Genomic DNA, 24,731 nt, shown 5'->3' on the forward strand with positions numbered 1-24,731 from the left:
TACATTATTGATATTAACCTATCATTAATTCTTTTGCTGTAGTATGATAAATTACCAGTTTGAAAATTGTACACATCCTTATTATCCTCCCAGCGTGAAAATACTCTCAGTAATAAACCTCTACTTCCATCAAAATATCTCACCATTAATAGCTTCCCTGGGTCCATGTCTTGTCACTTTTACGTTCTTCTTAAAATCTATGGACCACTCTCTCTCTCTCTTTTACTTGTTTCAGTCATTTGACTGCGGCCATGCTGGAGCACCACCTTTAGTCGAGAAAATCGACCCCGGGACTTATTTTTGTAAGCCCAGTACTTATTCTATCGGTCTCTTTTGCCGAACCGCTAAGTGACGGGGACGTAAACACACCAGCATCGGTTACGTCAAGCAATGCTAGAGGGACAAACACAGACATGTGTACCGTTCGCGATTTTTTCCTCTGTCTTCCCTTCTCTGGATCTTTCCTTCTATGTTTCCGACGAAGAGCTCCGCTGGAAACGTTAAATCCTCCTTCTTTCCTTTTTCTTGAGCGTCCAATAATACTATATTTGTTCCACGTCCTCGCGTTGTGTTTTTTTGTGCTTTCTTGTTTGGATTAACTTCATATATATATATATATATATATATATATATATATATACGACAGGCTTCTTTCAGCTTCCGTCTACCAAATCCACTCACAAGGCTTTGGTCGGCCCGAGGCTATAGCAGAAGACACTTGCCCAAGATGCCACGCAGTGGGACTGAACCCGGAACCATGTGGTTGGTTAGCAAGCTACTTACCACACAGCCACTCCTGCGTCTATGTACCACTGAAATACATAACCGCATTAAAATATGCAAAATGAGGTACTGTCTCGAGGTCTCGGGCTCGTAGTGCCGTTTAGTCGGTTTCCACTGCAACACATCGGATTAAACCTCAGATTTTCTTTTATAAGATAAGATTAAGCGAGACTGAGAGATCTAGTCTAACAGTCAATGTCATCAATAGCTTCCCTGGGTCCATGTGTTGTCACTTTTAGGTTCTTCGTAAAATCTATGTACCACTGAAATACACAACCGCATTAAAATATGCAAAACGAGGTACTGTTTTGAGTTCTCGTTCTCGTACTGCCGTTTAGTCGGTTTCCATTGCAACACATCGGATTGAACCTCGGATTTTCTTTTATAAGAGTAAGCAAGACTGGGAGATCTAGTCTAACGGCCAATGCCATCAATTGGTCTGTTTAAGAAACATTTATTATAAGAAAAGAAAGAGAAGTCATCATGATCTTGTTCCATTCTTTTGTTTGGACTCAGTTTAATTATTTTCTTTGTAGACATTTTATTTCTTTCCTTTTCGTTCTGAGCGTGGCGTTGAAGGTGATGGGGTAGTGGCGTATTTATTTTTAATTTTTATTTATTATTTTTTTTGCTTCTTTTTTTAATTCCGTATCCGGATTGGTTTCTACAGTTAATTGAATTATACCGAAAGCCGTATGAAGTTAACCAGTGCAAGATGTTTCCAATGAATTCTGAATTTTCATTCAATTAGTCCAGTTAATAAAATGAATAATAATAATAATAACAATAATAATAATAATAATAATAATAATAATGATGATGATGATAATAAAAAAATAATGATCATGATGATGATGAGAAAAAGAAAATTAGGAAGTACAAATAGAAACTGGAAGAAAACAAAGACAATAATAATTCCTACCACTACTACTAATAATACTAATACCACTAATAATCAAACGGTTGCTACTATTGCTGCTGCTGCTGCTGCTGCGCCATGACTACGGCTGCAAGGATGAGGAGAATGTAAAAATGTGTTGGAGTGTACATAATCTTGTCCTTTCTTTAAATAGTCAAAATGACAGGAACGATACCATTTCTAACCAGACGTGAGATTGGGGTGGAGAAGTGGGCCTCGAAGACAAAATGAAATACGGAAATAAAAGAAGGAATAAAAATGGAACAAAAAAAAAAAGGCAGGAAAAGAGAAAGAGAAAGAAAGAGGAAGTAAAAATAAAAATAATTAAAAAAGATGAAACAACAAAAAGAAAGTTATATAACGAAATACCGCCAAGAAAATAAATATGCAAATTAACCGTGTAAATCAACGATTGCCACATTTCAAATAAATTCGGATTCTACACAAAAATAAAGACGGCGATTTTTTTTTTATATATATATTTACAATATTTTACAAATTTGCCTACAATTTTAAATTTATGTTAATACTTTCTATTTCACATACTTTATTATTATTATTATAATGCGGCAAGCTGGCAGAAATGTTAGCACGCCGGGCGAAATGCGTAGCCATATTTTGTCTGCCGTTACGTTCTGAGTTCAAATTCCGCCGAGGTCGACTTTGCTTTCATTCTTTCGAGGTCGATTAAATAAGTATCGGTAACGCACTGGGGTCGATATAACCGACTTAATCCGTTTGTCTGTCCTTGTTTGTCCATAGGTATTTCGTCTGCCGGTACGTTCTGAGTTCAAATTCCGCCAAGGTCGACTTTGCTTTCATTCTTTCGAGGTCGATTAAATAAGTATCGGTAACGCACTGGGGTCGATATAACAGACTTAATCCGTTTATCTGTCCTTGTTTGTCCATAGGTATTTCGTCTGCCGGTACGTTCTGAGTTCAAATTCCGCCGAGGTCGACTTTCCTTTCATCCTTTCGGGGTCGATTAAATAAGTATCGGTTACGCACTGGGGTCGATATAATCGACTTAATCCGTTTGTCTGTCCTTGTTTGTCCTCTCTGTGTTTAGCCCATTGTGGGTAGTAAAGAAATAGGTATTTCGCCTGCCGTTACGTTCTGAGTTCAAATTCCGCCGAGGTCGACTTTGTCTTTCGTCCTTACGGGGTCGATAAATTAAGTACCAGTTACGCACTGGAGTCGATATAATCGACTTAATCCATTTGTCTGTCATTGTTTGTCCTCTCTGTGTTTAGCCCCTTGTGGGTAGTAAAGAAATAGGTACTACTTTATTTCTTCTAATGCAAAGATGAAAAGCAACAATGTCTCCGATGGTATCTTATTTTTAGAATGTAAAATGTCTCGCATTGCATTGTTTGTCCTCTCTGTATTTAGCCCCTTGTGGGTAGCAAAGAAATAGGTATTTCATCTGTCGCTACGTTCGGAATTTAAATTCTACTGAGGTAGACCTTGCTTTTATCCTTTTGAGTCGATAAATATCGACCCTAGTGAAACACTACGGTCGATATAATCGACCAGTCCCCACCCCACAAAAACATTTGAGGCCTTGTGCCTCCACTAGAAATGATTATTATTACTATTATTATTATTTGAAATTGCAGCGGGGTCGAATCTGTCCCGCATCTTTTTGCGATCGATAAAATAAGTAACAGTTGGACAGAATTTCAGGCTTTGTGCATATACGACAAGGAATAATTATTAGTTTCATTTGGAAGGCGACGAGCTGGCAGAATCGTGAGCACGCCTGGAAAATTGCTCAGCGGCATTTCGTCTCTCTTCTTGTTCTGAGTTCAAACTCCGCCGAGGTTAAATTTGACTTTCATCTTTTCGGGGTCGATAAATTAAGTACCAGTCAAACACTGGTGTCGATGTAATCGACTTACCTGCGAAATTGCTGGCCTTGGAGCAAGATTTGAAACCATTATTATTATTAGGCGCAGGAGTGGCTGTGTGGTAAGTAGCTTGCTAACCAACCACATGGTTCCGGGTTCAGTCCCACTGCGTGGCATTTTGGGCAAGTGCCTTCTGCTATAGCCCCGAGCCGACCAATGCCTTGTGAGTGGATTAAGTAGACAGAAACTGAAAGAAGCCTGTCGTATATATGTGTGTATATATATATATTATATATATATATATATATATGTGTGTGTGTGTGTGTGTTTGTGTGTGTGTGTGTTTGTCCCCCTAGCACTGCTTGACAACCGATGCTGGTGTGTTTACGTCCCCGTCACCTAGCGGGTCGGCAAAAGAGACTGATATAATAAGTATTGGGCTTACAAAGAATAAGTCCCGGGGTCGATTTGCTCGACTAAAGGCGGTGCTCCAGCATGGCCGCAGTCAAATGACTGAAACAAGTAAAAGAGTAAAGAGTATTATTATTATTATTATGTTTATTATTGTTGCTTCTGTTCTTGTATTTATTTAAACTGTTCTAACTTACCATTGTTTCGTGGTATTATAATTGTATAAAATTCAAAATCTCAAGTGCATATCGCAGAAGCGAATGAGGTTTTTTATATTTCCATTTCAAAACCTATACGGAATCAATAAATAACTACAAACAATCGACAGGGGGCTGAATGTTCTTATAGAATTCTGCCGAGACTATTTCGCTAATCATTATTCTGGGGTACACAATCATAAAAATTGTACAAACACATAAAAAAAGTATGTAAAATACATACACAAAAACTAAAGATATGAATACAGGAATAAAGAGAAAAAGGAGAACAAATAAAAAAACTTCATAAATTACTATGAAATAGAAACTAATTAAAGATTACCGGATGGAGGCTGAAAAGTGGATAGAAAGAAATTGTTAGCCATGAACGTTAAAAGAGATATTAGTACATGAGTACGTAAAGAAGATGTCGCTTCATACTTAAAATATATAACGTGTAAAGAATACTACAATCTACTAAGTTTCACCAACTGAGATCTTTTATTATTTTATTATTTGCAGTTAAATACATTGATGCTTTCGGTTTCGGTCTCTCTCTCTCTCTGTATATGTATATGGGTTTTCCCCACTCTCGCCCACCTCCCCACAACATCACACCACACTACACTATACCATACGACATTACACATCACATCACAACACACCACCCACAGCACACCGCCCACACACCCATTCCCACAACTTTACACCTACACATACATACACATATATCACAACACACCACCCACACACCCATATCTCCACACCCACACATACATACATACACACGTCCAGACCACCAGCCCTCTTTCACACGCACATACATACTCTCTTATACACACACGCACCTTCGTGTTGGGGGCCACCTTAGTTTTGGAAGTCACTTGACCCTGTTATCTCCCCTGCTATCCCTGTAGCGTCTAACGTCTGACCTCTTCTCTCCTTCTTTCTTTTCTGTGTATCTTTCTGTCGAAGAGCGTATGCTAGAAACGTAAAAGACTTGTTCTATTTCTATTCCTGAGCGCCATACTAATACATTTGTTTGTTTGTACTCCACCTGCCTTCGTCTTTTGTTTATTCTCGTAAACCTTCCCGTTATATATATATATATATATATATATAATTCCAAGAAAGTTAGAGGTTGTGAATCCAACCAACTAAGGGATAATATCTATCCAATATACTGTTGGTAGAATACCCAATTATTAATACACAAGTGTTTTTAATGCATTGCAATTACATTACCAAGTGAACTAAATGGGTGAGGATAAAGTGTTATTTACCATTGATTTATAGAGCGTATGCACTCATGGAGATTCTTTTACATCTATATACATAGCCGCAGGAGTGGCTGTGTGGTAAGTAGCTTGCTTACCAACAACATGGTTCCGGGTTCAGTCCCACTACGTGGCACCTTGGGCAAGTGCCTTCTACTATAGTCTCGGGCCGACCAAAGCCTTGTGAGTGGATTTGGTAGACGAAATCCGAAAGAAGCCCGACATATATATATATATATATATATATATATATATATATATATATATATATATATATATATAATATATATATATATATATATATATATATTATATATATATATATTATATATATATATATATAACTAATGTAGGATCAGATTTTTTCGAAAGAAAAAAGTTTTGTCAATGGCCAGCATATCAAAAAATACCTTCAAAGGTTAAATTTATAAATAACTTATAAAATAAGGGCAAGAGAAAAATTCTAATGCCCAATATGCCGAAAAAAAGACAAAATTGTCAATAACTTATTGTCAATAAATTATAATGGTTATTGACAATTTTGTCTTTTTTTCGGCATATTTGGCATTAGAATCTTTCTCTTGCCCTTATTTTATCAGTTATTTATAAATATATATACATATAATAAAAGGGTAAATAATTTTTTCGATGGTTTTTGAGACAACCAACAATTATTTACCGGTAGATTTCGGTATGTAAATATGACCTTTAGCGTCGGGAACTTCTATGGAGTTCAGTATATATAGTATATAAGTAAAAGGGCAGGCAACAGGTTGCTCTGCCGCATACCGAAAGAATTAGAAATACCAGTCAGAGACTGTTTATTTCCATTTTCTACAAAGGGTGCTCCATATACGACATAACCCTGCAATTCACATTCTAATTCTTATATATATATATATGCTCAATACATTCCGTTATAACGGAAGATTTGTGCATGCAGAAAGTCTCAGAAAAATTCGTTCCCAAGATGCTGGAAGAGCAGCTCCGCATACAAATCCCTTGGGTCATGTTGGACTGTACAAACTACGACACAGATTTCAATGAAGATCATCATCACTAATGATAAGACAGGACTTTGTTTCTGCCCCATGCATCCGGTCATCTAGCATGGAAACGAAAATCCTACGAGCGCGCACTAGACGTCTATACTCGAAGCACAACAGCCGGGTGGTAACAAATATTTTTGAGGAATACCTAGGAATAGTGGCACCATATTCTACCCAAAGGAATTTGGTCCCTTGACATTAGTATCGGCGGAAAAAAATACAGTCGAATACTTTTTTCAAGGGGCGTTGTATAACATGCTTGCAGTTCATGTAATAGAACAAGTGCATGATCATCGTCAAAACCGACGAAGAACCATTTGCATTGATGCATATCTACCTGTTTGTACGTAAACATAAGGTGTAGAGTCAGGTGTGGGGGGGACAAAATGGTGTATTTATGACCTCTTTATACGCACCACTGACTTACACTAAAATCTGGATACCCAATCAGCATGCAGTTTTATGAGAAAAATGCCACGGTTGCAGTAATGAGGTAACTGCTAGCGTAATTACGATGGTCAAGACAGGTGGAGCGCACAGGTGATTCGTTGCCATAAAACTACATGAGAATAACGCGTGTGGATGGATGCATCTCGTCTTTATGAGACACACGGATATTATAGATTGGTTGATATCGAGAGGAAAAAGGTGAGAATGAAATAGTTTTCATGCAACGTGAATACACATGCGCACAAGAATAGGCGCATAAATATGTGTGTATACATGCGTGTGTGTGTGTGTGTGTATACATGCGTGTGTGTGTGTGTGTATACATGCGTGTGTGTGTGTGTGTGTGTGTGTGTGTGTGTGTGTGTATATACATGCGTGAATGTGTATGAATACATGCGTGTGTGTGTGTGTGTGTGTACATGCGTGTGTGTGTGTGTGTGTATACATGAGTGTGTATGTGTGTACATGTGTGTGTGTACATGTGTGTGTGTGTATACACATGCGTGTGTGTGTGTATACATGTGTGTGTGTGTGTATACATGCGTGTGTGTGTGTGTGTATATATACATGCGTGTGTGTGTATATATACATGCGTGTGTGTGTGTGTATATATATATATATATGCGTGTGTGTGTGTATATATATGCGTGTGTGTGTATTCATGCCTGTGTGTGTGTATGTGTGTATACATGCGTGTGTGTGTGAATAACCTCTGCCGTTAAGTTACAAGAGAAACTCATTCGAAAATCATATACAGTGTTATTATTATTACTCGCCATCACAGAGGAAAAATGCTTATAATATATATTTGGGAAATAACAGCAATATCCATCAGAAATACACACTCAACCCTATTAAGAAATACTACTACTACTACTACTACTAATAATAATAATAATGGTTTCAAATTTTACCACAAAGGCAGCTATTTTGAGGGGAGGGGATAAGTTGATTGCATTGATCCCAGTGCTTCAATTGTACTTAAGTTATCGACTTCCGTGGAATTTGAACTCAGAACGTAGCGACAGAAGAAATACCTATTTCTTTATTACCCACAAGGGGCTAAACACAGGGGACAGACAAGGACAGACAAACGGATTAAGTCGATTATATCGACCCCAGTACGTAACTGGTACTTATTTAATCGACCCCGAAAGGATGAAAGGCAAAGTCGACCTCGGCGGAATTTGAACTCAGAACGTAACCGCAGACGAAATACCACTAAGCATTTCGCTTGGCGTGCTAACGTTTCTGCCAGCTTGCCGCTTTAATAATAATATAATAATAAAGATATTATTATGAAAGATCAGACAAAAAAGGTGTGTTTATTAATTGACATGAGTATTCTTTGCGATCACAATATAGCGGCGAAAGAATTTGACAATTTCAGTAAATATAAAGACTTGCTAACAGAAATCGAAAAAATGCGGCATCTCAAGGTGACTACAGTACCAGTGATTGCAGGATCTCTAGGGATGATAAAAAAAGGTACTGAAACCTATTTGAAAATGATACCAGGCATACCATCCCTACAGGAAGTGCAAAAAATCGTGTTGACTGGAACGGCTCATGTACTGAGAAGAGCATTATTGCTGTGAAAACAACATTCATTTATGAATTTATTTATTTAGTAATTTTTTAAATGCATATTTTATCTGTGAATTTGCGTGTGTAATCTGGGAATGCGTACAATGAGCTTCTCTGCCCTAGGTGCACGGAAAACACCCGGCGAGAAACGGGAGAAAATTTGAAGAAAGAAGGAAATAATAATAATAATAATAATAATAATAATAAAATGAAAACAAGCGTTCAAATGGTGTGGCAATAGCAAACCATGGACAGACATGTTTTTCCTGTATTTTGACTCGTTAATTTCCGTCTTTCCTTCTTTCTCAAGCACAAATTCTCCCTCTCTCTGTCTGTCTGTCTCTCTCTCTCTCTTCCTGCGTGTCTCTGTGTATCTTTCTCTCCCTACCCTACTTCAATAGTGAAGTACAGAAAGTTAAAATGAGTGATACACATAGAGAAACAGATGCATAAAAAAAGAGAAGTGATGGCTTCGGATTGTTTACACATTCATCACTTATCGCCTCTGGCAGATCTTCAAACGGTCAATGGATTTCTCTTCTTGTAGATCATAGACTCATACTAAAGAATTATTTCATTATGTAGCTACCTACATATGTCTGAGGAAGGTTTGTGTGTGTCTGCTCATTTGTTTATATAAGAACATTCCTTGCATGAACTATTGTACATAACAGAGAACATAGAATCGAGGAAACATATGTAGAGCATGTTTTGTTTGGTATACATTTGTGCATCATATCAATATGCATCAAATAAATATTATAATGTTATTAGCATACAGAAACATGCAATGCTTCGCCATTTATTTCTTATAACTTAAAACATGTTTTTATTCATCTCCATAATCGCCAAAATATTATCAAATGCGGCCTGGTGCCCATTGATAGTTTTAATGAAAAAAGAAACAAAAAGGGTTTGAAATTTTGGGGGAGGGTCCTAATAGATTACTCCAGTGTTCAACTGGTACTTGTTTCTTCATCTCCGAAATCCTGAAAAGCAAAGTCGACCTTTTGAGTGGATTTGGTAGACGGAGACTGAAAGAAGCCAGTCGTGTGTATGTGTATGTATATATATATATGTATATATATATATATATATATATATGTATGTGTGTGTGTGTTTGTGTTTGTCCCCCCCTCCCACCGTCGCTTGTTAACGGATGTTGGTGTGTTTACGTCCCCATAACTTAGCAGTTCGGCAAAATTGTCCAATCGAATAATCAGTAGGCTTACAAAGAATAAGACCTGGGGTCGATTTGTTCGACTAAAGGTGGTGCTCCAGCACGACCGCAGTCAAATGACTGAAACAAAAGATTATCATTTGTTGAATTACTTGATTTGAAAAAATATTTTCATGGGAGACAACTCTATAAAACTATTTCCAGTTATGTCCCTTTAAAGTTCATTAATACTTTCTTGAGGTGCATGAATATATGCAGTGAGATATTTAATTTAAACTTTCTCATTTTAGTGTTTTTTATTATATAAAACTTAAATGCAATTAATTTGATTGAGTATATTCTTTTCCCACAAATCTGCAGCTAATGCCAAATAATATGCAACTATATATTCGATGTATATGTGCGTGTGTAGGTGCGCATGCGAGGGCGAGTGTGTGCGCCTGAGCGTGCGAATAGTAATGGTTCTCGTTTTAAGATCCCACATCTTTTGTATTATGAAGTATTAATAATAATAATAATTATTATTATTACTATTATTTATTTATTATTATTATTATTATTATAAATATTATTTTTATTTATTATTTTTATTATTATTTTTATTATTATTATTTTTGTTATTATTTTATTATTATTATTTTTGTTATTATTATTATTATTATTATTTTTGTTATTATTATTATTATTTTTGTTATTATTATTATTATTATTATTATTATTATTTTTGTTATTATTATTATTATTATTATTTATTATTTTTATCATTATAATTATTATTATTATTTTATTATTATTATTTTTGTTATTATTATCATTATCATTATTATTATTTTTATTATTGATTTTATATATTTTTTGTTTCATTTTCTATTTCAGAAAGCCGATTTAGCAGTGGCAGGTCTTAGCATCAGTTACATAAGGGAGCAAGTTATCGATTTTACCAAACCTTTTCTCAACCTCGGAATTAGTATCCTATTTAAAGTTCCAAAACGTGAAAAACCAGGGTTATTTTCTTTCCTAAATCCACTCGCCATAGAAATATGGTTGTACGTAATCGCTGCCTACCTTGTCGTCAGCTTTACAATATTCATTTTAGCCAGATTTAGCCCCTACGAATGGTATAATCCCCACCCTTGTAACCAAGATGCAGATACTGTTATGAATTCATTTACATTATCAAACAGTTTCTGGTTTACTGTGGGAACATTGATGCAACAGGGTTCCGATATCAACCCGAGAGCTGTGTCCACCCGTATTGTAGGCGGAATTTGGTGGTTTTTCACACTGATTATCATTTCGTCATACACAGCCAACCTTGCGGCGTTTCTTACAGTGGAACGTATGGTATCCCCTATCGAAAGTGCCGAGGATTTGGCCAAGCAGACTGAGATATCCTATGGGACACTCGCTGGCGGATCTACTATGACTTTCTTTAAGGTAAGAAATAAATCTTCTTTATCCCATGTTTGTATGTGTCGTTCTCTTCGAAAATGTCCCGTTCTTTTTTCTTTACTCCTTCGAGAGTTGTAAGAAATGCTTTGTTGAATTTGTTGATGCTCTGATAACAGCAATAAACAGACACCCTAACGAAATCTTGGAGAATTACCTTTTAGCCTGTTTTCTTCTTCTTCTTCTTCTTATTATTATTATTATCATTATTATTACTACAACTATTATTGTTTTTATTGTTGTTATTATTTTGGTGGGTCATTCTGCCAATAATAGTAGCAACACACGCACAGGTTCAATTCCACTTCGTTATTGCTAGTCAATTCGTTAAGTGTCTAACCAATTAACTAATCTCGATCATTTATTTAATGTTTTGGTTTGAACGATCAATCGGTCCTTTGTTGGTTTTTGAAAAGATTGCGAACACTACGAAGATACTTTAATTAGCAAAGAATCGATTAATTGCATAAACGAACACATTAAACAAGCGAACGATTACTTAGTTGGATAACCAATTGACTAACAATACGAAGTGCAATTGAACCTGTGTATGTATCATTATTATTATTGGCGTAATGACTTTGCACATACACAAGAACATGTTTTACAAAGTCTATCGAAAGAACTATTGTTATAATAATTCAAAAACTCAAGTGTTATTCAAGTGTTGAACACTTATTTCGCTTCTCAAACGGAACCACTTTTCATGAGACTGAAGGAAGAAGGAACATGTTTATTTCATACATCAATTCACACCCGCGCCGGGGCGATAGCACTTTTTCTCTGATCTTTTGTACTCCACATTTATCCATGTGTTCCTACACATTCATATACGCATGGCTCAGTGGTTAGAGCGTCGAGCTTACGATCGTGAGGTTGTGAGCTCGAATCCCGGACCGGGCTGCGTGTTGTGTTCTTGAGCAAGACACTTTATTTCACGTTGCTCCGGTTCACTCAGCTGTAGAAATGAGTTGCGACGTCACAGGTGCCAAGCTGTATCGACCTTTGTCTTTCCCTTGGATAACACTGGTGGCGTGGAGAGGGGAGGCTGGTATGCATGGGCGACTGCTGGTCTTCCATAAACAACCTTGCCCGGACTTGTGTCTAGGAGGGTAACTTTCTAGGTGCAATCCCATGGTCATTCATGACCGAAGGGGGTCTTTACCCTTCTTTACACACGTACATTGTTAATTATTATTATTATCAGTTCCGGCAGAATTTTCACAGTGACTCAAGGGTCAAGAGTTTCGTGTTCTAAATAAAGCGGGTGACAAATGATAATTCTCTGAATTGTTCGAGAATAAATTTTTTTTTAAATAATAAATTTCGTAATTTGTAATTTATCAATTCATTATAGTGATCAAATGTTTGTGTTCACATAAGCTCACTCACGCAATCAATCGACATCACCTGTACAGGTACACGACGTGCCCCATGTCAAATAACAGAATCAAGCAGGGCAACGTGAAAAGAAGATTTTCACTCAAGAACGCAACTCAGCGCCCAGTCTGTAAATTGAAAGCACAATCACGCAATCACGAATGTACCACCCTACCACTAAGCCATGCACTTTCATACACACACAAAGCAACAGGTTGTATTGAGTCACATGTTATCAATAACGTAAGAACAACTTGATATATATATATATAAAATACGAAGGAGGATCAGGAGGTATGAGATGAATGCATTTGTTTTACCATTTGATATCCATGGGATGGCAGCCGTTTCGCGAAATGGCTGTCACCCTATGGATATCAACTAGCGAAATAAATGTATTCATATCATACCACCTGACTTTCTTTATATTCCATTTACTACTCACGAAATAATCTTTACTGATTGGATTTGCTCGATAAGACTCTACATTATACACCTACCTATAGGTTTACTACGCGGTTTGTAACCTGGTCCTCTAAAACAGCTTTTTTTCTTTCCGTTTACCAATGGTTTATATAAATCCATATATTGTGCTATCTGTGTGTGTGTGTATTTGTGTTAATTGAAGTCAATTCATATTTCAATTTTAACACAAACGTTTTGTGCATTTACCAATGGTTTATATAAAACCATATATTGTGCTGTGTTTGTGTCTGTGTGAATTCATATTTCTCTTTTAACACAAACATTTTGTATATTTAGGAATCCAAGATAGAGACTTATCAAAGAATGTGGGCCTTCATGGAGAGTAGAGAACCAACAGTTTTTACAAAAACATACGATGAAGGTATTCAGTACGTTTTAGAAGGAAATTACGCATATTTAATGGAGTCAACAATGATTGACTATATAACGCAACGTAACTGTGAATTAATGCAAGTCGGTGGACTTTTGGACACGAAAGGATATGGAATCGGTACACCAATGAGTGAGTAACATTTTTTCTTTTTATTCTTTTACTTGTTTCAGTCATTTGACTGCGGCCATGCTGGAGCACCGCCTTTAGTCGAGCAAGTCGACTCCAGAGCTTATTCTTTGTAAGCCTAGTACTTATTTTATTGGTTTTCTTTTGCTGGGCTGCTAAGTTACGGGGACGTAAACAAACGAGCATCGGTTGTTAAGCGATGTTGGGGGGACAAACACAGACGCACAAACGTATACATACACACACACACACACACACACATATATAGGACGGGCTTCTTTCAGTTTCCGTCTACCAAATCCACTCACAAGGCTTTGGTTGGCCCGAGGCTATAATAGAAGACACTTGCCCAAGGTGCCACGCAGTGGGACTGAACCCGGAACCATGTGGTTAGTAAGCAAGCTACTTACCACACAGCCACTCCTACGCCTACTTTTTTTTTTAGTATCTATTCAATGTTTCATTGAAGCACCAGTCAGTTGCTGGATCGATCTTCACCTCTCTCTCTCTCCCTTTCTCCCTACCGCCTCCCTCACTCTTTCCTTCCCCTCTCTCTAGATATCATATGTGTATGTGTGTGTGTTTTTTGGGAGTGTATATAGAGAAAGGAGAGAGTGAGAGACAGAGATGGACAGATAGAGAAAAAGACACAGACAAACAGACAGACAGATGGGTGGAAAAGCAGAGACAGTCAGACATGCGTTTTTTTATTCTATTATGTTCACGTGTGTCCGAGTGTTGTATCCATTTATGCAAGAATATATGCATGGAATTATTCTATAAAAATATTATTACTGAGACTCGTAGTACAAAGAAAGAAGTAGCAATTTTGATGGAGGTGAGTAGAATCCTGTTTGCTGTGGCCTCGGTGCATTAAAAATCTTATATTTAGCTCGTTTTTGATTTATCAGATTTTGTCACTGTTCTATTGTCTCCCTTGCACGTATTTGAATCTGGAATTATTTCCCTTGGAAATATCTTCAAAATTCTTCATCTATATTTAAGCTTGTAAAAGGCAGTGAGCTGGCAGAAACGTTAGCACGTCGGGTGAAATGCTTAGCGGTATTCCGTCTGCCGCTACGTTCTGAGTTCAAATTCCACCGAGGTCGACTTTGCCTTTCATTCTTTCGGGATCGATAAATTAAGCACTAGTTACGCACTGGAGTCGATGTAATCGACTTAATCCGTTTGTCTGTCCTTGTTTGTACTCTGTGTTTAGCCCCTTGTGGGGAGTAAAGAAATATGTATACAGATGTATGTTCTATTTTTAAGTAAAGGCGGCGAGCTGGCAGAAACGTTAGCACGCCGGGCGAAATGCGTAGCCGTATTTCGTCTGCCGTTACGTTCTGAGTTCATATTCCGCCGAGGTCGACTTTGCCTTTCATCCTTTCGGGGTCGATTAAATAAATACCAGATACACACAGGGGTCGATATAATCGACTTAATCCGTTCGTCCGTCCTTGTTTGTCCTCTCTGTGTTTAGCCCCTTGTGGGTAGTAAAGAAATAGGTATTTCGTCTGCCGTTACGTTCTGATTTCAAATTCCACCGAGGTCGACTTTGCCTTTCATCCTTTCAGAGTCGATTAAATAAGTACCAGTTACGCACTGCGGTCGATATAGTCGACTTATTCCGTTTGTCTGTCTTTGTTTGTCCCCTCTGTTTAGCCCCTTGTGGGTAGTAAAGAAATAGGTATTTCGTCTGCTGTTACGTTCTAAGTTCAAACTCCGCTGAGGTCGACTTTGCCTTTCATCCTTTCAGGGTCGATTAAATAAGAAGCAGTTACGCCCTGGAGTCGATGTAATCGACTAAATCTCTTCGTTTGTCGTTGTTTGTCCTCTCTATGTTTAGCCCTCTGTGGGCAATAACGAAATAAATATTTCAGCTTGCAAAACGAACAGTGAACATTTGGCTTTTATCACTGCAAAGAAGTATTAACTTGTATAGCATTTCCAAATTTGGTACAATACTAGAGGTTGTACCAAAAAGGCCAAATAAATGAATGAGAAGGTTTTTCAAAATTTCACGGATTTTTTCTACTTATTGTAACATTTATATATTCAACTGTTTTAATTGCTTTTTTGTTTTTCCTTTGAACATTAATTTGAAAATAATTAAAGCTTGATTATTTATCTTCCGTTTATTTATCAATGAATAGATTCGCCGTATCGAGACAAACTATCGCTAGCAATTCTAGAATTGCAAGAAGGAGGCAAAATCCACGAACTTTATAACAAGTGGTGGAAAGCAACGGGTACATGTAACCGCGATGAAAACAAAAAGGAATCGAAAGCGAATGCTTTAGGTGTGGAAAATGTGGGCGGCATATTTGTAGTTCTCCTTGCTGGTTTAGCGCTTGCAGTTGTTGTAGCACTGATAGAGTTCACCTGGAGTTCAAAACGAAATGCTTCAGAAGACAGAGTCAGTAAGGTAAGTAACTGAAGTTTCTTTCATTTTATAATTAAGACATTATATTGGCAAAATCGGTAGAGAAAGGGGCAAAGGATTTTGCGGTATTTAGATATGGACCATTACGTTCTGAGTTTAAATATCACCAAGGGTAGCTTCAATTTTCATACGACTGGATTAACCAGCTATACATTACCCTATAATCTACAGTATTAAGTCTGTCTTGGAAATCAATATTAATTCACTAATTACGGCATTTGATTAAGTTGAGTTAATTTTTTTGGCTCAAAAAGCAAAAAGCAAGGCCATGTAGGGGGACATGGAGTTATGTACAGGGGTGTTCATGCAAAGAGTTCAGGCTATTTCTGGTCAAGAGAGACTTTGAACCGAGCGGTCGTCGGCATCTTCACTATCTCGTCCGGCAGCTTATTCCACGGATCTGCAACCCGGACGGAGAAAGCCCCTCTCCTTCGAATGAGATGAAATCGTAGCAGATAGAGCTTTTCGGAGTGACCCCGCAGCCTACGCAGTAGAATTCGGATTTAAATATTACTATATGCGTTATGAATTCTATTCCAAGACCAACCAAAATATTCTTCTTGACATGATTACTAAAACGAAGAACTAGTAATTTTCTGGGCCTGATTTTTATCAGTTATACTTCTCTAAGTGCAAGGAGTATTTTAGAAATAATAATTGATTAATTAATTATGATGGTGGACTGGCAAAATCATTATATCAGTGGATGAAATTCCCAGAAGTATTTAGTTACAGTTATAAATGTTCTCAGTATGCATCATTTCGTGATCAAAAAATAATATAGATTATAAAATATCTGGTGATTGAATAAAAAGCGAAATTGCATATTAACGTCCTTGGTGGGTTTTGAACTCAGAACATTGATATCTATAACTAAATACTACATAATATTAAACATCCACTGTTACCGTACTCGTCCCATTGGCACCACAATTACATTTATGTAGTTGAGCAGAAATAATGTGCCGGTGAACAGTTGTACGTGTTAAACTATTTTTGTATTTAGTACTGTCTGGTGCAAATAAAATATTCTAATTTCTGGAAAATGGAAGAAGGCACCCAATTGCTTCTTATGCATATTGATCTGCATTATAGTCCCCAAACGAGAGCGGATGTTTTAGGGGCCAGTGTGTCATATTTACGATCGCGTGATCATGGATTCATTTCCTGGACCGGGTACTGCGATGTGTTTTTTTTTAACACAACATATCATGCCACGCTGCTCTTTAATCACTTCGATGCCTGACGTTTGATACACTCTGCACCTGATCAGGCAAAGTCGATTTGATACAGGACTGACACGCAAGCGGCAATTTAGCGAATGATATAATTGTTATAAACTAATTCCAGTCAACCACTGAACCGGTGTTATGGACTGACACCTCACCAAAATCTGTGTTATGGTGATTTTAGCAACATTTTTTTTGTTTATTGTTTTTTTATATTTCTTTTGAGTAGGTAACAATATAAGTCACAAATCCACATGTAACACCGTTTATCAGTTAATCTTAATATTGCCTTCAAATTTTGGCACAAGGTCAGTAACTCCTGGTGAGTAGACAGGTCGATTCCATCGATCCCCAGTGTTCAGCTGGGACTTATTTTATCGACCCCCGAAAGGGGGAAAAGCGAAGTCGACCTCGGTTGACTTTGAACTCAGAACGTAAAGACGGCCGAAATATTGCTCAGCATTTTTCCCTGCACGGTAACTACTCTGCTAGCTTGCCACTTACTTAAATGCAATGAGGTAGCAGCATCATTAGCATTCAGTTGGGAGATTCTCAGTGGTATTTCGTACGTTTTCACGTTCCGAGTTCAAATTCCAGTGAGGTCCACTTTGCCTTTCATCTTTTTGGGGTCGATAAAATAAGAACAAGTTAAGCACTGAGGGCAATCTAATCGATTTACCCCTCCTTTCGAAATTGCTGGCTTGTACCTGACTCTGAAACAATATTAGACGTATAGAGTTCAAATCCTTTTAAGGCAGTCTATAAGTTTCATCACTATTATTTTAACACTTGAGCCCACTCAAAATGTATGACTATAGATTTGGATGAGCAGTGTGTACAAACCCGTTTGACTGATCCTGTACTTGAATTGTAGATTTAATTCTGCTGGTTCGTCAACACTAGCAGGTATATTGTTGCCTTTAACAGAGACCACCCTGTTTTAACAAACTGGAACAAATTGTCAGAGGGAGAATAGTTTAATAGATGTTGAGCTTTACCTTAATACACCAGCTAATTTCCGAAATCCTATAAAATACTTATCTTCCTTAAAACATTATAAACCAAATATCATAAGTAGATAATACAAATATTTTGAAAACTAAAAAGCTAAAAACTGCATTAAGAATGATTAAAATGATTTACAAAAATTACAGCAAAAATACATGATAGTAATTTACTAAAATTATAATATAAATGGTTTTAATTATAATTTATTCTATTTCCCTATTTTCCTTTCCCTAAAAGTTAGTAACTGTATGATAAAAACTCAAAGAAATCGATGTTGAGTTAGAAATGTGACTTGTAACACGTTAATAGAAAGATGCATGGCAATATAAATCTTAAAGGAACTGCTTCCTACTAGCGGTCCGGTGGATCGAGATATATAAATTGTGGGTTTTCTTGATAGACCCATGTATGTCAACCCTGAATGAGCGTAGGTATTTCTAATCGAGTGAGTGACACACATTGACACAAGTCCGTTGATGTTATATATTCGTAATCTGTGGCATGTTTATTCAAATTGTCATTTTAGTATTTTTGTGAATTTTGTTGAAGTCAAATGACGATTGCCAGCGCCCGTCCACGTTTTATGATTTTGTTTCCGCAGGTAATAGTAGTGGAGAAAAGAGAGATATATGAATATAGGAAATTTATGCCGCAAATCGTTAGGAGATAGTTTGATTACTGATTTCAAACGACCGAAATAATTAGGTCTGTCAATCAAGTGTAGGGTAGACGTCATTCGACGAGCTTCCGTACAATTTCTGTTAAATCATTACAACTTAAATATATTGTCTTCCTAGCTGGTACAAGTCACATGTTCATTGTAGTGCACACGGGTATCGAACTGACAATCGCTGTATTAACAAGCGAGTTTCTTAACAACAAAGATATGCCTGTAATGCTTTACTAAGGCGTATCCCTCAGCCATTAGAGGAAGCCATCTCAGTTTTACACGAAGCAACGCTGTTATACCAGTTGCTGAGAGAGTAGGAAAGGAAAAGGAAGAATATCGGAGTGAAATTTTCTCAATTTACTCCCTGCCTCTATATTCGGATTTCTAAATATTTATTAGAAAATTCTGAAATTCATCTCTTCTTCTCGGACCAAAGTCAGAAAGTAATGATCGTGTAGATGCCAAACCTACTCAATATTATAATATACGCTTTTATCAATGTATAAATGTAGAAAAATATTTTTGTTTAGGCTTCTGGTTAGTAAGATTCACTAAATCAGAAAAATAGAAACCTAACAATTAAAGATAATTAGGAGATAAAATGGAGATTTAAAACTGTTCTAAAAATAAATATCCTTAAAATTCAAAACTAATTAGCGTAATCATTATGAGATAATGATATTATTTCCAATCATCATGCTACTGATAGAGCATGCATGTTTTTATATATATATATATATATATATATATATATATATATATATATATATTGATAGAAACAGTAATATAACAAAAGAAAGAAAGAGACCTCAATATTATGTAAATGGAGGAAATTTATCTGTAAAATAATACTTTGATAGGTTTCGGCCATGTCTAACTTAATAGCACCACCTAATATGTGACAATTATTCGGTAGCCAAGATAAAACGAAGAGTTGGTGGTGTGGATTTCCATCTTGGCATCCGAAACTCAGAGTTTTATCTTGGCTACCGAATAATTATCACATATTAATTTATATATATATATATATATTTGTATATATATATATATATGCTGGCCTTGTGCCTATATACATATATATGTTTGCTGCTAAGGGCACATACTGCAACAGTCAATACAAAACAATCGGTCCAGAAGACATTGAGTTTATATAATGCAATATTTAATTTGATAAAATTTACTCTTCAAAAATAATGAATAGCCTGTTTCACGACATTTGTCCCCCTCCAGCACACTCCATTAAATTTGACACGGTTTTAGCGTTATTTCACATCTTTTAAGAAATGATGTAGCAAATAAAAGTTATAAGAATTTATATTCTATTCTCATTAAAGTGTTTCTATGTTAACATCGAATTATCCTCTAACATTATATATGTATACTTTATCGTTTGTTTGATTATTTTTGGTTTATTTTTGGTTTTAAGTTTTATCCTTATGATTTTGGTTGACTCAGTTATACATATAGCGCACCTCTTAATGTGTTTATATATATACTGCAATGATGAGGTGTTGACAAAATAAGATAGTCGTTTTGTAAGAGACAATTTTTATTGTTATATTTAAAAATACATTAATATTTCCCAACATACAGACACTCAGATGCGCACACACACATACTCACACGTCACACATTACATATGTTCATGTGTATATATATATATATATATGTGTGTGTATATGTATATATGTATACATACGTATGTATATTTATGTATTGTATATATGTATAAATATGTATGTATATATATAAGTATATATATAGAGAGATGTATGTATACACGTATATATGTATATACATATATACATTATAAATATATATATAATTATACACACAGTTTTATGGAAATTTATATACCAATATATTTAATGTATATTTTATATACTCAATACATTAGAGTACATATTTATTAATTTCTACAAAGAAAATTCTGGCAGCAGTGTAGTCGTTAATGCGAAATTCCAAAGCCACAGACAACACTTTCCTTTGTAAAGATGAGTACATATATACAAATATATATATGTATGTATCTACATGCATATACAGATATATCTTCATACATACATACAAATAATATACATATGCATATACATGTCATATATATATATATATATATAATATATATATATATTATATATATATATATATATTATATATATATATATATATATGGAAAACGGACGCTAAACGATGATGATGATATATATATATATATATATATATATATATATATACCGATAATCCCATAATATGAGCATTATATGTTGATAATGTCATAATAATTCCTTTAGAGACTTCGTGAGTTATGAAATACGTCGTTTTGTAATAGTAGAACTCGACGTTGATACGTTATATACTAATGCGTGTAAATATTGGATTAAAAGATAAAAAGACTTGAATGAAATGCTGGGAGCCTTCAAATTCTGTCCAAGATTATTTTTAACCCAATATTTTTACGCTCAACGTAGACAGATTTATCCACACCGAGTTCCACTGTTAAAACATGTGTGCATATATATATATATATATAAGAAATTAGAAAAGAAAAATACGCACTCTTTATATAGTTTTAATATAATTTTTAATATATTGACCGGTTTCGCTATCGCTGTTCATGATATTATGTTTTACTTATTTGAATATGTATTTGTGAAGTTATTCACTCGTAAATATCATCATACACAACATGAACAAAATTTCTTCTTAAGAAAATACATATTCAAATAAGTAAAACATAATATCATGAATAACGATAGCGAAACCGGTCGATGTATTAAAAATTATATTAAAATTATGTAAAGTGTGCGTCTTTTCCTTTTCTAATTTCTTATATACATTACAACTCACCACGTGGGGGCTATCCAAATTCCTTTCTGTTACTACTATATATATATGCATACCTGCATGTATTATACACATACACGCTTACAGATATAACTATTATATAAATATATATATATATATGCATACCTGCATGTATTATACACATACACGCTTACAGATATATAGATGTACATATATAACTATTATATATATATACATATATGCATATTTGCACGTATTATACACATACACGCTTACAGATATATAGATGTACATATATAACTATTATATAAATATATATGCATACCTGCATGTATTATACACATACACGCTTACAGATATATAGATGTAAATATATAACTATTATATAAATATATATGCATACCTGCATGTATTATACACATACACGCTTACAGATATATAGATGTACATATATAACTATTATATATATATATATATATATATATGTATGTATATATATATATACATACATACATGTATATGAATGTATGCTTGCATTTTAAACGCACACTAACAGACACACAGACCAAACATACTGCATCGTTCTTTCTTTGTTTCTATTTTTTTGTTTGTTTGTTTTTTTCCGTTTCTCTTTTGCAGCAGTCTGTATGTTCTGAAATGGCAGATGAGCTTAGGTTTGCCGTTCGCTGTCATGGTTCACAAAAACCACGATTTAAAAGACACTGCTCAAAGTGCAAATCCACGAGAGCGCATAACCCAACGGCTCACTCGGAGACACATGTCGAGTCTCCGAATGGCATCATTCAACTTCGGGAGGTTCGTAAATCTCCGAGAGCGACCGGAACACCGAGAGATTTTGAATACGACTACAAACCGGATTACAAACAAGAATTCAGTGGAGATTATTTACATGTAGATTACAGTGATCCAGAATCATAATGAAAGATCAAATATTGGAAAAATAAATTACAAAAAAAAAAAATTTCAATAAAAAACAATATAAAACAAAAATAATAATTATTATTATAAATAATGAAATTTCAAAAAGACAGACAGAAAGACAAAACTTAAATAAATTTCTTACTAGATCATACAAGTGAATATGTATGAAACACACACATATATATATATATAAATATATATATATATATATATATATATTATATATAATATATATATATAAATAAAATATATATTTATATATATAAATATATATAGTTAGTCCTTTTAACACAAGGATTTAAACTGAGAACAAGAAACCTTTTATATATATATATATATATATATATATATATATATGTATATATATATTATATATATATATTATATATATACACACTCATTGAAACGATTACTTTGATTGGAAGTAAAAAAAAAATTGTTCAGTCTTCATTCGTTTCAGTAAATGAAACAGCTGAATGAAATGAATCGTAAACAATACGAAAATCAAGAAAGCGAAGGAAAAAATTCAAATCCATAAACGCATACAGCTAAGACAGTTGAGAGAGCTGTAGATTGATGGCAAGTAAAGGCTCTTTGATGAGTTGAGGGTGGGGAAACACGTTTTTGTTTCTGTTTTTTGTTTATTTTTTCATTATTTAAAACTATTATAATTTCTTATTGTTAATAGAGAATGAAGAACGAGAGAATGTGCTTTTTTCTGTTATTTTCTTCTTTATTTCTGCTTTTGTTGTATTTTTCTGTTTATTATTATATATATATGTGTGTGTTAATCCATGATTTAGAGAAACAAGCAAGGAATAGGAATATATATATATATATATATAATCGTGTGTATATATAAAATATTAAGGATTACATTCCAATTAAAATCAATAAAAATATAAATTATAACAAAATATGTTAAAATAAAGATAATGAGTAATAAAGGTTTTTAATACAATAACTTATGGAAGCAGATATAATAAGCATCAGACGAGTACAAATGTTTATCAAAATGTGTATCTGCGTGCGTGTTTAAGAATGTCTAGTATATATATATATGACAAAATCCAACAGAAGTGAAAACTTCGACAAATACGATTATGTATGATAGTTAACTATAACATAATGTAATTAACTAATTGTAATATAACCAGATAATCATTAACTACGTAATAACATTATCAAAAATAAAATATGTTTGCGATTAACGATATTTATTAGAGAAAAAATGAATGAAAAATGTTTTAATGTAAGTTTCAAAAAATAAAATGATATAGGGTTATTCAAATCTATTATAAAAATCTTGTACAAATAATTTTTCCGCAGTTTTTATTCAAAAAGTGAATCTAATGATACTGTAAAATGTTTCCATCAAAATCTCTTAATTGGTTAAAATTGGAATGAATCCTAAGGCATTAAATCTATAATGGATCTTGATGCTAAAATGCAGAACAACTAAATTTTAACAAATGGAATACGAACACTAAACTGTGACGAACACATGGAAATGTTATTAATATGATAACCACAAGAAAAGGTGAGAGTTTACACCCGTCCCCAAATCATCAGTGACCGTGTCAACGTAAAGACTTTGAAATAATAATAATAATAATAATAGTTCACAAGCTTCTTGAAGCATCATCAGTAAACAATAATAAGAATTAATAGCAGGGTTCTTGAGGCATTATCTCTAAAGAAGTGTCACTTTAATCTGCTGTCTATGGATAATTGATACTTCTCGTCATACCCAGCATAAGCTGTGAGTTGTCATCAAATAATAATAATATATAAAAGGGAAGAATGATTGGCGGACTGAATAATGTAACAATCAAAATATCTTGCAATATTCCGTTACTGTCAGCTACGCTCTGAGATCAAATCGCAGTTTGAGCTTCAGCATTCTTCAAGAACAATAACGGAGGGTGAGTTAATTGACCGGTTATGTGTGGTCTGGAGCCCATGGCTAGGAAATTTTAAAGCAGCCCCTGTTCCGAAGATGCTTTTAGCGGAGTGTAAATAGCAAGCACCCAGCTTATGTCTCCGAGATGCACATTATCCTTCCCACCGGCCTCCTGGTTACTTAAAGTGCAATGAACGCAGCACTTCATCTA

The 24,731-nt window shown here is 34.8% G+C and overlaps 1 protein-coding gene across 1 annotated transcript in view; it reads left to right on the forward strand.

Annotated features, from left to right (window-relative positions):
- The window catches only part of LOC115222821 (glutamate receptor ionotropic, kainate 2-like), a 310,276-nt gene extending 287,616 nt beyond the window's left edge, over positions 1–22,660 (forward strand). The window contains 5 exon segments of the mRNA XM_036511777.1: positions 8,247–8,255; positions 10,584–11,140; positions 13,295–13,520; positions 15,674–15,945; positions 22,315–22,660. Coding sequence (XP_036367670.1) covers positions 8,247–8,255; positions 10,584–11,140; positions 13,295–13,520; positions 15,674–15,945; positions 22,315–22,614 — 1,364 coding nt within the window. The 3' untranslated portion in view covers positions 22,615–22,660.
- Positions 22,661–24,731: the final 2,071 nt, after the last annotated feature.

Source organism: Octopus sinensis, linkage group LG21 (assembly GCF_006345805.1).
Source record: "Octopus sinensis linkage group LG21, ASM634580v1, whole genome shotgun sequence".
Taxonomy (NCBI): domain Eukaryota; kingdom Metazoa; phylum Mollusca; class Cephalopoda; order Octopoda; family Octopodidae; genus Octopus; species Octopus sinensis.